The 16,246-nt window shown below is 39.0% G+C and overlaps 1 protein-coding gene across 1 annotated transcript; it reads right to left on the minus strand.

The window, feature by feature from the left end:
• Window positions 1-12,572: 12,572 nt before the first annotated feature.
• Window positions 12,573-15,208, minus strand: p2ry1 (purinergic receptor P2Y1). Its single transcript, XM_017424622.3, has 2 exons — window positions 14,782-15,208; window positions 12,573-14,629 (listed from the first exon to the last, which is right to left on the minus strand). The coding sequence occupies exon 2, from the start codon at window positions 14,598-14,600 to the stop codon at window positions 13,548-13,550; it is 1,053 nt and encodes a 350-aa protein (XP_017280111.1). The 5' UTR covers window positions 14,601-14,629; window positions 14,782-15,208; the 3' UTR covers window positions 12,573-13,547.
• Between the last annotated feature and the right edge of the window lie 1,038 nt (window positions 15,209-16,246).

The following is a 16,246-nucleotide window of genomic DNA, read 5'->3' on the forward strand; positions in this document are numbered from 1 at the left end:
AGTCAAGCGGCGCAGGATAATAGAATCTAAACAACGTGGCTAAAAGAGAAGAATAAAAAGAAAAAGGAAGGTGTCTGGAGACAGAGTGACTAATCAGAAAAGGAAATTAGATAAAAGATGGGAAGGGAATTTGCAGTGGGAGGAAAATAGGACAGAGATGAAATTGACAACACCAAAGCAGGTGTTGCTTATCATTAATGTAAAATTCATCCACATTTTGCACCTTTCTTTGATTAACACTTCCTTTTCAAGTATTTGTAGGTGTCGGACCAGCAGACTTAAAGGACAAAATGTTGCATCAGCGTTTTTTTTTCTTGAGAGCCAATTGCACTCTGCAGCTGATTGTCTCCTTCTACTAATGGAGAAGCCAGTGTGCTCTTATCACACAGCCTTGTTAGTGTTTGTGATATGTGAGAGAAAGTACAGTAAATATGGGAAAACAGATGATGCAAGAAGACATTAAAGAATATCTGCTCGGTCTGCCTGAAGCTACCTGTGTGATATACACATCATTTTCTGAATTAAAGGGAAGGATTAGATGCTTTGAAGCAGGGGTGCTGTGGAAAAGCTCTGAGCAAGTAATAGTTTAACTGTTTTAGATAGCTCTTTAAAGCACTAAAGTTTGGAAAAAATAAGAGTTTAATTCTGACTGGGTTGACGATCTAATCATTAGCCCTATCCCTGCCATGACCAAAGTGGATTGCTGCATTTCTAAACTTATAAATTAATTATTAGAATATTTTACTACACCATTGTCATATCATGGTTATTACATACAGAAAATCACATTTTTGCTTGGAGTGATCCAGGCAGCACCAGAAGAGCTACAGCTGCTGCTTTTCACTATTGCAAGTAATCATAAAATTCTATTTTAAATAACTGTGTGGTGCAAACTGTGTAAAGCTTGTCAATTCTGTCAGAATTAAAATCTATTTCTCCAAATTGAGGCAGTTCAAAGATCTATCTACCACAGGTTAAACATTTACCTTTCATAACCTTTAACCATAACCCCAGTTCTAAAAGTCTGAACTCTCACTTTAATTTCTGCACCAGGAAGCTGATGAAATCCTATCCTGATGTGGATTTAATGGAGAGGAGGCCCTTCCCTTGGTACATTTCATTCTTTAAACATGCCTAAACCAATAATACAGCAGCAGTAATAAAAGCTGATTGCCTGAGAGTCACCTGCTAAGCAGGCGAAGTGTGTCTGTTGAGTGAACTAACAAAACAGACCTCCCACACAGAGCCGAGTTCTTGATAATGAAGCTTTATATGCAGTGGATCATTAACACTGATAGACTATGTCTGAAACTACTCAACAGGCTGTGACTGTACAGGAATGCTCAGTTAGGAAAGCTTCGGATCAATAAGATACAGTGGAGTGTGGAGCTGGGTGGCAAACACAAATTAAGGCAAATAATGAACAAAAAAAAAAAAGCAAAAAGCAATTTATGATTAAAAAAAAAAAAAAAAAAGGAAAACTTAAAATACTAACTAGCAGTAACTAAGGGTACTAGTGCAGCTGTTGCCCAAATTGTTGATATACATTTGTTATGATCTAAACTAAAGAATAAAATATGCCGACAATTGGACATATGAGATGTATACAGAACCAAGAACAAAAGAAATGTTAAAGCTGCTGCCAATGGCTAATTATAGTCACAATGGTAACCACACACCTGTGTCTGTCACTCCCTGACTGCTAAGTTAATGAGAGGCAGATGAAAAAATTAAGCTCAAACAGTCTCTGTGAAAAAAACACAAACCATATCTTACAGATTCTTAAACTGTGAGTGGTAAAAAACTTCTGATGGTCATATAGGTGATGTTTTATGTTTCTAATGGCACCCAGTTCCAGTTCTGGGAGGGTCACTATCCTGCATTTTTTAGATGTTCCACGCCTGATTTGGATGAATGAGTAAATAACAGGTTTCTGAAGAACTTGAAGACATGCCGAAGAGCAGGGAAACAAATAAAACATGCAGGATAGTGGCAATATGACATGTTAAAAAGGACTCTTCACTTCCAGTTTTATGGAGAATAAATGAGTTAAAATATAACTGAGTTTGTGGGAGTTTGGTTGTGCACTCTTTTTATTCTGAGAAGGAAACCATAGGTCCTCAAGCAATGAGAGCTACACGGGGTCAAAGAAGACAGAAATGCTAACATTTTGATATATAAGTTGTGCATATACCAAAAGGAGTTAAAGGAGTAAACAAAGTTTGTTTGTGAAAGATCTGATAATTTTAGACACATCAGAAGTTAGTGTGATGTCAGCTGTCAGTTGAATATTTTGTGGAAAAACCTGTAAAAATCATAAAACATAAAGTGCAATTGTGTAAAAACTGTAAAAGATATCCAAATGTCATTTTGGCAATGTTAAGTTGAACTTTCTGTGACCTGTTTAAACTTTGAATGATGTTTCTACTGTGAAGCATGCCTGAGCTGAAGAGCTCCAAAGACGGCTGGGTTTTCTCATGTGTTTTGCCTAGATCCCAATAATCTCCATTATGTTTTTATTTTTTTACAGTTCTTTACAAATCTTGTCTACATTGTTTGACTTACTGCTACCAAAAGTCACTACTATTCCTGATAAAAGCGCACATTTTGATGTATAATTTGCATGTTTTATTTCAAAGATACGGGACCAATCTTTTGAACACGATAGTAATAAGGGTGCTTCGGTGCATTGGCACCTTTAATTAGCAGCAGCAGCTCAAGAGGAAATCCACTAGAACCAAATTTAGTTAGAATTAATTAGAATGTACAGTATTTTGTTTACATTTAGCTTATTAGAACAACGTTCAAATGAAAACCATTACCATTTAAAACAGATTTAATTTAAAGTTACAGTTAAAGTTAAAGTTAAGTTGCAGATACATTTTTATTTTGCCAACATTTCCTCCTGCAGAATGCGACAAAGGAGATTATGAGGTACCCCTCATTATGTTGGTTTGCTTCAAATGAGATGGAATTCTAAGTCATTATTAAAGTGTTCTTAGTCCAAAATTTTTCAGGCTTTTTGAGGGTCTTTCAATTGTTTTATTCTGGCTGGTCTATTTTTAAGACTCATTTTCCTTCTTCCAGTTCTTACGCCTGACCACTTTTACTGCTCTGTTGCTCCAGATTACTTTTAAGAGATTACAAGAAGGGCTCCTTCAGTAAAAGCAACATTTAATAAAATCAGTGGATCAAGACTTGGTTACATACTGTACACACAACATTTATCAAGGATACTATATCTATTGTATGTTTTATGTACTATATCCAGATTTTTGAAGTTTTAGCAGATGTTAATGTGGAATGTTAGGTGTTCCTTAAACAACTCCCTGGAGCTGATTAATAAGAGCAGAATGGGCTTTTATTTCCTGCTAATTTCTGTTTTAACACAAAACATTTAAGACTGCAGGAGCAAATAGTCTTTCACAAGGCATTTCATGGGGTTTGGATTTGTGGTTATTGCTGCCATCACCTTGTTGTGGAGGCAATATTGCAGGAAGTCCAAAGGAACTCATTCCAAGCTTCTGGTGGTTTTCCATTTTAAAACATAAACACTGCAGAATAAACACCGGCAGTTTAATGAACACTATTCAAGTCTGATGTAAACAAATGTGAATCTTCATGAGAGGATGGAGATGTCGCCTAATCCTTCACCGAAGCAGAAATACACACGTATTTTCCCCTTGACTGTTGCAGCACAGGATCCTTATGCCAAATGACCAAAAGTGGAGTGAACTCTGGGACTCAGGAAGCTATCGGATGACTTGTTTTCTCACTGACTAAAAAGTGCATAAGAACATTGAGTTTCTTTTAAAAGGATATTTCAGCCACCTTGAAATGGTGTCCTGAGGGAAAAAAATAAAAAGAACAATTAATATCTTACCTATTATAGGAAGCTCTTAAATCTCCAACCTCAGCTTGGAGAAACAGAGTTGAAGTTTGACAAGGCGGACGAGCTAATGCCTAGTCCAAATGTAGCCAAGATCAAACTGGATTGCTATTGTCTAAAAAGGACTTCAATCACAAAGATCTCACAATGGTTCATGAAAACACTACTTTATAAATCCTTACATCATTGTAAGTTCATATATATATATATATATATATATATATATATATATATATATANATATAATCTAAAGGTTTTATAAAATAAAATAAAAAAACTTGCCTTGACCGAATGCATATCACATGAGTTTTAAACTAAAATCATATGATGAGACAATATGGAGCCATTTTGGAGCCATTTTGGTTATACCCTGTAAATGACATGACCCAGAAAATCAAGTAGTTTGCAGAGTATGTGCTGAAGTTGACTCTCAGCTACTACCACATTAAATTTTAGCTCAATATTCATCAACTTAACTAAGTTATAGTCAATTTGGGTTGGCTACGATCGGTTAGCTGTGGCTACCATCTTGAATTTGTTTGTCTCCAAAAGGTATTCAGTTCTGGATGCACATCTGATGATTACTTCCTGAGTGTTTTATTCGATTCTGCCCAGTGGTTTGTGAGATGTTATGCAAACAGACCGACAGTGGTGACTCTTACTGTTAAAAACAAAGTTTTGAGCAAAGATGTTGTGCAATGTGTAACATTCAAAGTACGTGTTGTGAATTTCTCTCAAATACTACCGCACCAACTTTTAACTCTGTGTCTGTAAAACTGACTACGTTACAAACCACCTTTTTGTATTTGCTAATCTGGATTTGCTGCAAAGGCCCCCTTGAATTGGGGTCGCTCTAAATATTAATCAGTTGGAGATGTATGGCTGTTGTTTTCTTTGAGTTGATTTAAAACTCCATCCAGTGGTTTATGAGATATTTTGCTAACAAACAGACAAACCAACACACACAGACATGGACAAAAACATTACCATCCTTTTGCCTTCAGCTGGGAAACAGTAAATGGAAGTTTTGACCAACACAGCCAAGCCAAAGCTCCTTTGTACACTCAGCTGTGCTGGATGGGATCATTTTTGACCTCATTGCACAGAATCAAAGCCGTAGGTTAGTGAATGTCAGCCAGTAGTGCTGATCGTTCACACTGATTGATGACAACGTCAAGAAGCAGCAGAAAATCAACAAGAAGCCAGACCAGAGCAGCTGCAGAGATATTGATCATAAAGCTTATGACAGCCAAAATATGACAGGCCTTTCCTCCATCTAACACGTTTCTACTTCCACCCAAATCTGTGCACACCTCTTCTGCAGTGCCAGTCTTCTCTTATTGTTTTTGGCACCAGTCTGAGAAAAATAAACAAGCAAAAAAAATTAAATAAATAAACAAACAAACAAACTCCTCATAACGTAACGTAACTTTAGAGTTATAGTTCAGAACTGAAAGTTCCCAGACATTTTATTCTGTATCAGTGCTCGTGCAAGTCCATACATGTGTCTAATTCAAGGTCAGAATGTTACAACATAAAAAAAAATAATGTCATTGTGTTAAAGTAAACAGACTACCCTAAAGAAAGCTGCTTCAGTTTTATTTCAAAAGCTTTTAATTTGAAAAGCTGCCACACCTTCAGCTGCTGTTACCTCAGATAACGTCTTATTCTTTCTCTGCAGCCATTTGTGAACAAATCTAGATATTTAAACACGATAAAACATATGGAATGCCTTCGTAAAAATAAGTGTTTATCATTAGATTAAACATTTAAATTTGAAAAGCGATCCTAACAAACACAACAATAGCTATAACTCAGTCAACTTTACAAATATTGATCTAAAATTTGGTGCGGTAGTAGGTGAGACTGATCACCAACTTTTGTTTCTGAGCGCTAACTGATCATGTGAGATCTGTATCAACGCTGCCATTACCTGTTTGAATCAACTCTGTCTGTTACCAAAGTATCTCATGAACTTCTGAATTAATTTTATTGAAGCCTTTAGAAATGGACTCTAGAAATTGATTAACTTTTGGACTCAAACCAATTCAAGATGGCCACCACAGCCAGCTGACCTTATACAACACAAATGGGTATAACTCAGCCAACTATACAAATATCAAGCTAAGATTTTGTGTGGTAGTACCCGAACATTGTCCCAAACCCATACTTTGACAGTTAGCCTATATAAAAATGACTTTATCATATTGAAATGTATAGATGCTTAGGTAAAATTTGGTATGGCAGAAGTTGAGAGTTATTCACAACACATATTTAAAGCATAAGCAACTCACACTAGATATAGCAATATTGCATGAGATTGTGGATATTGTTATTTTTTTTATAACATTTTTTAAAGATGGTGCAGATAATTTAAAACTCTAGCATGAAAGGTAGTTGGTGATACGGATTCCTTCAAGGAATGCAAGGCCTTTATTACTAATAAATGTTTTTCTTCCTTGTTGTACTGTTGATGTTATCTCTATTTTGTAAGTTATGTAGCAAGCTTTAGTTATTTGGCTGCACATATTCTAGTGTTGAATGCTTCAGTTGTTTTAAGAAAATACAGTGTTTTTTTTTCCCTGCAAAGGTAACGTGCACTGTAGCCATGTTGTTCAGGTCATTCTACCTGCAGAAAAGTAGCAAAACTGCTAATGCAGATTAAACAGTTGTCTTTTTGTCCTGTGTTTCATACATTCTACCATAATTCATTTCTGGTCAAAGCAAATGTTTAATCTTGCCTGACAGGTAAATTTCCACGTTCTGCAAAGTGTAATTTACGAAATTATAGTGCGCTTTACTGTATAAACTCTGTGGAATCCACGTCACTGCAGAGAGTTGTAAATTCTTCCTAATAGTCAGCAGACACACACGCACATGTACAGTTTGCCTCCAGGCACACAAACACCAGGAGGACAGGTTTGAGTGCATACATTTCTTTCGTAATGTCTCCTCTTCTGTTTAGTTCATCAGTTTCATGTCAACAGCAACTGTGGTGTCACTTTTAACAACTTTGATCGGAACTATGAAACTGTGTAGGTGTGCTGTCGCTTTTGTAAAAAGCTGAACGAGCTAATACACAGTTTGGAGCTGCATTTTAATGTGCAGTTCCTGTTGACTGCAAGTTGCTTAACTCCCCACGCAGAGTGTAATCTGGGAGGTCTGACCACATAAGTGCACACCTGGACAGGTATTTTTTGTTGCCTCTAGAAATGCATCTGAAAGCTCAACTGTTTGGAGTCTGGATCCTCTTTCGCGGGCTGCCAGTTGATGTTAGCTTGATATTCTATTTGAGCTGTCATGTCAATGTCCAAAACTTATCACTGCACTCTGACATTACCATATAAGAGCAACAACTGTGACTCATTGCTGCACCATGTGGGTAGGTAGATGTCTGCAAGAGGCAAGTAAACACTTGTTAATATTATCAAAGTTGGGTGGTGATGTAACCAAAAGTCACTTAACAAAATATTTTTGTAAGCGTTTATTCAGCAGCTGGATATGGAAAATGTTTAAACTGTTGTATGACTTGTTCCGAACAGTCTGCGTGCCGTTGTGTACAAAAAAGGTATAAATAACTCAGGACTTTTCCTTGTTTGTTTCCACCAAAGTACAGTGACTCACTGATACGCAGGAAAAATACTGAACTCACCTTTAGCATGTATGAATACTGACTTTGTTTTTTGGTCAAAGCATGTTTCAGACAAAGCGGAAATCGGTCTATCTGTTTGAAGAAAATAAAAGCTTGAAATTTTTTCTTCTGATTTCAGACACGTCCTTCACGCTAGAAAAAACGAAAGCCATCCAACTTATTTCTCAACTTGATGACATATCAGTGTGGCCATGGGTGACTTGCACATCTGTGAAGACATCGTTATTGCTGGATGATATATGTACAGGCTCTGGAGCAAGAAACGCTGCCATCGAGGGAAGGTCTTTTTCAGATCAAAGTCTAAAAGAGTGACAAACTATTTGTTACAATAGCCACAAAGCAAAACTCTGGGGGCTAAACTGTCCTGCCCGCAGAGCAGATCTGTCACCTGCTGAGCAACAGTAATCCTAATTTAATTAAAAACCTGTTGCACGTCACCTACTGCCTTTCATGCCAGGCTTTTAGATAAAGTTCATCTTATGAAAGAGTTACAGCTGTTTTTGTTAAACCTTATAAATATTGTCATGTGTGATCCCATGCGCTATTGTGAGATCTCACAAAATGGGTTAGTGCTCAGAGTATGTGTTGTGAATGACTCTCAGTTACTACCACACTAAATTTTAGCTCAATATCTGCAAAACTGGCAGAGTTGTAGCCGTTTTTGTGGGGCTTTTTTAAGTTTAGTTGGCTCTGGCAGCCGTCCTGAATGGAGTTGGCTCCTAAGGTCGATCAGCTGTAGATGTTAATCCAATAATTACTTTCTGAAGGTTACCTTAAAATCTATTTAGTGGTTCATGAGATGTTTTGCAAAAAGATGGACAGAGCTGAGTCCAATAATTAAAGGCAAAATTTTAAACAAAGATTTCAAGTAATAAGTTAGTGCTCAGAGTAGAGGTTGATGATGCTATGGTAACTATCTTGGGTCAATTGTAGATGTACATCCAATAATTACTTTCTAATAGTTTTATTCTGGTCAAGGATTTAGACCACATTTTGCTAAAGGTACAGACAAAGGCACAAAGCCACACATACACACCCAAACAGGCAAAAACTATTTTGCCCTTTTGCCTTTGGCAGTGGGCAATAATTAAACACAAGCAGATCTTGATAGATCTGATCTGTTGTTTGTGTTCAATTATAAATGAGCTGAAATGATTAGAAAATTACTGGGTTCTATTTTTGCTCATGTCTTAAACGCTTTACATATTTTCACCGAAGAGAAATTAAAAATAGCACTTCATGTTGCCTCTTGGTATTTGCAGTGCTGTCGCACGCTGCTGATTGATGCACTAGAATTTGCAGCTTAACCACATTTCAGCGACTGCTTTGTGATTGGTTTGTACCTTGGGTTACTTACCATGACCACATGCTGACACTTTGATTGCATTTGGCTTTTGTGTGGTTAGTGGTAGCTTTTGGATTGAGCAGATGGTGACTCTCTGATCGATAGTGGATACGGCCCCATGATTCCACTGTAAATCTCTCAGAACCAAGCTTTGGTATTTGAGCATAGTGTCCTGACCAAAATCACCCCGCAGGCACTCAGTGACCAAGATTGTTCCAGGGGAAAAACACACACACACACACACACAAACTTTCTCTAAAACTGCAATCACTTAGACTCTTCCTTTTGTTTCCCTGTACATTACTGAACTTTTTTCACCCATAGTGCATTGAATCAAGGTTCTTTTCTCACTATGCATTCAAAACTGCTACGGGACCATTTCAGAGGAAAGAGGTGAAAGGTGGCGAAGAAAGGAGAGAGGAGACACTGGCAAGCATCCCAACTTCCTGCAAGTCAAGATTTAACACTCAGCTTTAAAAGCACTTTGCCTTTCTCTGATTCCACTTTCATCTAATAGACTGTGCAAAGATCAGAGAGGATACATATGCACAAACAAACAGATACACTTTTACGGACCTTGAGGATGGCTGCTTTTGAAAACGAAGCGACCCAACAAACAGAAATAACAGCCACCTACTAGAAGGAGGTCTCCACTGCCTTAAGGCTCTCTCTAACACACAGAGGGACACACAAATACAGACACACATTTGCCAGGAACATCTATGCTGTTTGTACCTCAAAGGCAGGAAATCAAAAGCTGTTCGTAGTCATGGCTCTTTTTTTTTTAAAGAGGGGGGGTCATTGGCTTCCTGTGCTCACAACGCTGTACAGCCGAGGGCTCCTGGCGACAGTTTCACACTGCTGTCTGCATTAATAACTCCACACCATTGTGACAGACACAAAGGCAGCCTTAGTATGAACCGAGAGAAAAAGGTGCCACTCTTTATTCCTCCCTCATCCCCCTCACTTCCTTCTCCCTGAGTTGAAAGCAAAAGTCAACAGCGTGGAGAAAAAGGACAGGAGGGAACCAGTGTCTGCAGAAGCTACAGTGTTTATTTTCTCCGAATAATGCATACATTAAATAAAGTTAATACTAAATGGTAATAGCAAGCTTAAAGGTATGGTCTGGTTATATTTAAAGGGATATTCTGTCAAATTGTTATCAATAGTTATTAGCAGTGACATCGGTCATACAGGACAGAGAATTTAGGAGAGAGCTGAAGTCTTCATCCAGACTAGACTGAGGGCTATCTAAATGAGAAGCTGTTTTTGTTTTAATAGTTTTTCAGGGTTATAAAACAACTCTTTCTCAAAAACATACTGTTGAGACTTGAATTAAACCTCTACACGTTTGTAAGACAGTTTAGTTTGTTGCTGTTTCCTCAACCAAACAATGTCTGTGTTACTTTGCAAATGCATGGGTGAGGAACATAGACAGACTGCACCTATAGTCAGTCCAAAAGTGTACTCAACTCCCAGCGGACTGATACATTCACAGCCTCTCAGCACCATCTGCATCTACACAGTCAATCTATGATCAAAACACGCACACATTTGTACAGTAATTTGAACGTTGTTCAGTTGAGAAAACCACAACAAACTAAACAAACAGTGTCATGCAAGGAGTGGAGGTTTAACATTAGCTATTGGAGCATAGTGTAATTTTTGGATGGGACGGCGGCACAGTGGTTAGACCTCAGCAGGAAGGTGACAAATTATATTTTTGGTCCGGTTTCCTCCCACAAACTGAAAACCCAGTGACTGCTAGAGATGGGCACCAGCTCCCCCGTGACCAGGAAAGGAGAAGTGGGTGAAGCAAATTAAAGGGGACCTATTATGCTTCCTTGAACAAGTCAGGATAGGTCTGTGGGCTGTATAAAACATGTTCATTACATTTAATACACAAAATTATTCTCAGATATTGAGATTTCACCTGATCAGTTCTGTCTGTTTTGAGCTCATTTCAGAATGAGCGGTCTTAGGGCTACGCCACTTTTATGCAGATAAGCTGCTGTTGGCCACGCCCCCTAACTCATGTCCTGTCTGAAAACATAAAATCTCACTGAAGGATTAAACGCTGCTGATCTGACGCACATTTATATTGTTATCAATTCAAACTCTGAGGATTCTGATTTTGGGTTCCGAACCGACATTTGTCAAGTAGGAGAGCGGCAGTAAGTGGGTCCGAAACCCGACTGGTAGCAGGTCGGACGCCAGCAGCCAACAACAAAACATTTTCCTTTTCCAGCAGACATTGTTCAGCAGTAAAACCAGCAGAACAAAAGTGATGGTCTTTCTATAATGAAGTGGGCGGAGCTCCACTTGGGTTGCTAGGTGAGGGGCTGGGCTCGGCTTGGGGTTGCTAGGGAACGGGGATTGTGAAGCAACAATCCTGAGGTTTTTGAAACAGCTCGTTTTGCAGCCACCAGAAAACATTTACTTATTGTCAAAAAACGGCTGGGTGGTGTTTTCTTTTTGCGCTTGGACTGTTTCTAGAAGCAGCAGATCCCCAAATGGAAGCACAAAAACATGCAAAAAGTGAATTTTGCATAACAGGTCCCCTTTAGTTTTTACACTGGTATGTTGATTTTGACAGTTGTTTTATAAGTCTTAAATACGATTAAAAAAATAGTTCTTTATTTGGCTAGCCATTAGCCTAGACTTGATAAAGACTTTTGCCCTTTTCTCTATACTCCATGCTTATTGATTGATGAGGTATTAACTATTGATAATTATTTGACAGAACATCATCTCAAAAAGGACCAGGCTTTTTTTAAGTGTGGTTCTGTGGAAGGATTATGAATGTTTTACCTGTTTGAAGAAATAATTTAATTCTGACAGAGTGATGAGCTATTAAGGTAAATATATAATTAAACAAAACATTTTTTCTACAGGGGCTCAAATTAATGCTACAAGCTTTGCAACATTATTATCTCCATAACGAGCTAATGGCTAGTCAATGTGGGGCCAAGACCGAAATGGACTGCTGCCTTCTGAAAACATCTCCAGTTTCCAAGTCCATACAAACACTGATTTATAAACCTTTATATCCCTGTCAAATTCCCATTACAAGTTTATTCCAGCAGAAATATATTAGGAAACTAAATGCTGCCGCCGATATTTGAGCTTGCAAACAACCGTAGAATTCGACGGAATAAACCTTGTTCGCATGAACCACTACAAAATCTGGGTAGCTGGAGTTGTTTTAATATGACAGCAATGCACTATTAGCTCATCAGTCCAGTAGAACCAATCACTATTTCTCCAAACTGAGATAATACAAATAACTATCTACAAGAAATAAGATATTAATTCTTTATAACCTTTCCACAGAACCCCAATTTAAAAGTTATTAGACAAGTCTCAATATTTAATCTAGCCTTCCATAAATTTATACACATATATATATATATATATATATATATATATATATATATAGACAAAAACGCATGTGCCAAAACGATTTCTTGCACAACTGATTTACTTCCTTTCATAACACTCACAGCAGCCACAACACAGGAATTAATAGGCTACAAACATCAAACATCTACACAAAATATATAAAGAGATTTTTGCTATCATTTGTCTAGAATGTTTACAATAGATACAAACCAAAAAACGATCATCTGTGAAATACAGACACAGTGCACAATTTACTTTGAGGTATCTCATACAAACAGATCTTCAATGTGTTGATGGAGTCGCAAAGCAGGAAGGATTTGTGACTATTTCTTTTTTTTTGTGTTTTTCTGTATGGCAGGAAACACTTGGGTAGTTTGAACTTGCTGTCGTGAGTCACTGACACTTTCACATGACACTTGTTTGGTACTGGACTAGTGTGATGAAGCTGCGAATTAGTGAAATTGACACCTAATAAAACAAACTGATCTGGACTGTCACGACATCCTGTACAGCACACCTAAAAATACATTAGATGTAGCGTCATATACACAAAAATACTGCAAATATCATCCTATGTATGTGGAAAATGGGTTAGTAAGAGAAAATGTATGGAAAAGAGCCTTTGCAGACTTTGACCTCAGAGCTGACAGGAAAGTAATTTGCCACATTCTACTGTCTGCAAAAGATGGAGGAAAAGATTGAGAACTGACAGGCAGGTGGAAAAACCTGGCTAATAGTGCATTATAATGGCTGCTTTGCATATGTACGCAGCAAATCCAGGTTCAGTGCATTCATTATGTCATCTAAAAGCCATCCCCGAGTACACTTCCTTATGTTTAAGCTCTCACCAGCTTAATAGGTATTGATTACCCATCAGCTTGGGGCTAGAGAAGGTGCTATCCATTCAGTCTCAGACTGCAGAACAAATGGATGAACAGCAGATTATTGCCTGTTGGACAATCTATTTCCCCCCCAGCTGTGCTCTTCACATTAATTCCAAAGTATAAGCAACACTAACTACAGAATAAAAAAGGCGAGTGATGACTCTAATATTTTAAGTACAATATAAGACAGTACAGTACAATAGCTTAGTAATGTCAACAGGCTGTAAGCAAGCAATGGTATCTCAGGGTTAAATGGTGTATTTATCCTACAATTCTGCAACCCGTTAGCACTTAAATTTTACACCCAGTCTTCAGTCCAGACAGTGCCTTAATTTATTTAATCTTCTTGTCCTTTTGGAGCTAAAAGGAGGCGTCTCACAGTCTCCGTTCACCGTTCTCCACGTACTCAGCCAGGCTGTTGAGCGCCGTGTCCTCGCTCTTGGACTGGAGGTCCTTCCTGGAGGTCTTTTTGGTGGCCCGCGACAGCTTTCTCCTGAAGGTATCTCCAGCCAGGAAGTAAAGAATGGGGTCCACACAGCTGTTGAGGCTGGCCAGACCCCGCGTCACCTGGTACGTGGCGTAGACGCGGTCGTTGAACTCGCACATGTTCGGAATCTGGAAGTGCACCCGGGCGCGCATGTTGAGGTTTTTCATGACGTGGAAAGGCAGGTAGGAGACGGCGAAGACCGCAAGCACAATGATCACCAGGTGGATGGATTTCTGCCGCAGGGGGGCGTTGTTCATGTCATTGCAGATCAGCGCCTTGACGATCATGCCGTAGCAACAGAATATGATGATGAATGGGATGCAGAACCCAAACACAGTCAGAGTCATACTGTAAATGAAATAACCCTGAAGCTCGTCCTCAGTGGTGGTGTCATAACAGGTGGTTGAATTACGCTTCAAACCAGTCCTGGAGTAATAAAGAATTGGGGACATGCCTATAACCACTATCATCCACACCAACGCACTGGTGATAACTGCATTCTTCTTCTTCAGCCTGCCTAAAGACTTGAGCGGATGCACGACGCCCGTGTACCTGTGAACACTGATGCAGGTCAGAAACAGAATACTTCCGTAGAGATTCACATGGAAAATGAAACGCTGCAGTCGACACAGCACGTCCCCAAATATCCAGTCTGTTTTGTTGAAGTAGTAAAAGATGAGGAACGGCAGAGAGAGGACGTAGCAGAAGTCAGCCAGGGCCAGGTTGAACATGTAGACAGAGATGCTGCTCCAGGGTCTCATATGGAACACAAACATCCAAATGGCCAGGCTGTTGCCCACAAGCCCAATGATGAACACTAGGATGTAAACCGTGGGCAGGTAATAGAACTGAAAGCCCGTCTTGGTGAGGGAACATCCTCTGGTTTGATTGTTTAATAATGTTGCATTCATCATAGAGGTCAAGTTCAAGTCCGTGGTCATGGTTTCAGGTGCAGAAGCTGGTCCAGTTACTGCAGGAAACAAATGTTTCATGTTTAATCTTTTTTTAATTATTGGTATTAGAGCAGTCTTTAATACTAAGAAACAATAATACAAATAGTTTCTTTTTTTCCTCTAGGTTTCAGTTTGCAGTGTAAACAAAAAGCAGTATCAGAAGACTTACCGCCAAGATAGATTTGTGTTCTACATTCCTACAGTTTCCAAACAGATTTTCAGTCCGAACGCGCGGACGGGGCGTTTCAGCTGCCAGGTGTCTTCATTTAGTCCCCCCGACAGCAACATCAACGCAGTAAATACTTGAGAAGTTTCGAAATCTCCGGGGTTTGTGGCGAAAACAAAAGTCCTCCGTCGGTTCCTCCATGCGTCGCGACGCTTCCCCCACAACGACAGCGGCGCTGCGGCGCAGCGCAGACAGCTGCAGGCTCTGGCATGAAGAGCAGGAATCCCACAAACAGCCTGCGCTGAGGCGAGAGGAGGCTCTGCTGCGCGCTGTGGAGCGGAAAGGAGCGGAGAGGAGCGCAGAGGAGCGCAGAGGGGAGGTGCGCGCTCACGCAGAGCAGCTTCCCGCGACCAAACGCGCCATTTCAGCCCTCCCCACCCCTTCTCATGTGGCTCGACCCTTATCAGATCTAAACTTCCATTTACATTGACATGTGGAAGCTTTTTTGAAAGGGATGTATGGCAAGCCGTTTGATCATTTATTCAGCGCCCTCTCGCACATAAACACACAAAACTTTAATTCACTTCAATTCAATTCAGTTCTGTTCAAATATACTTTATTAATCCCCAAGGGTAGGTTGTTGGGTTATTAATCCATAAGTTGAACAGGAGCAAGAAGAAGTAAAAGTAAAGACACAATCAGGACTTAAAACAATAATTCAACAATAATGGAAAAAATAGGCAAAATAACAGTTAGCACATCAATAACAATGTGGTATGAACGGTATTTAAAGCATATCAAAAAAGTAAATTGTTAAAGGGATAGTCTGGTCATGTTTGAAAGAATATTCTGTCAAATAGTTATCAATAGTTAGTACCTAATCAGTCTCAGAGCACCTAGTATGGAGAAAAAGGCAAATGTCTTCGTCCTTTGGCTTTGCTGATAGCTAGCCAAATGAGTGATTTTAAAATGATTAATATTATTTTTCATGCCTGTTAAACAAATCTTTCTCAAAAATGGCATCCTGAAGAATCGCTACATTAACTAATAATGAACCTCTACACTTTTGCATAACACCATTTGTTTAATTTTTTGCTGTTTTCTCAAATGAATGTGTTACTACGCAAATGTATGTGTGCTGAGCATACATAGACTGTTATGTGCTGATGGTGTCAGGAACCGTGGAGACAGAGGCGAACCCAGAACGCAGACTCATAGTTATACATAAAAAAAACTAATTTATTAAACTAAGAACCCAAACGAAAACAAAAAGCTGACGAGGCAGCAAAAACGAAAGGAAAAACAGAACATGAACACGGAGCGAAAAGAATCGGGACAAGACTGCAAAAAACAACTAACAACCAACGACAAGCAACAGACAACTAACACAGACAATGAACCAGCGACTAGTGGGAGAAATGACCGGGTATTTGAGTACTGAGGATAACGAGGTGAGTGGGAACAGGTG

This window comes from Kryptolebias marmoratus, linkage group LG2, assembly GCF_001649575.2.
Source record: "Kryptolebias marmoratus isolate JLee-2015 linkage group LG2, ASM164957v2, whole genome shotgun sequence".
Classification (NCBI taxonomy): Eukaryota; Metazoa; Chordata; class Actinopteri; order Cyprinodontiformes; family Rivulidae; genus Kryptolebias; species Kryptolebias marmoratus.

What these genes read in the sequence shown, in the direction of transcription:
- p2ry1 (XM_017424622.3), bottom strand. Translation starts at nt 14,600, where the DNA reads ATGACCACGGACTTGAACTTGACCTCTATGATGAATGCAACATTATTA.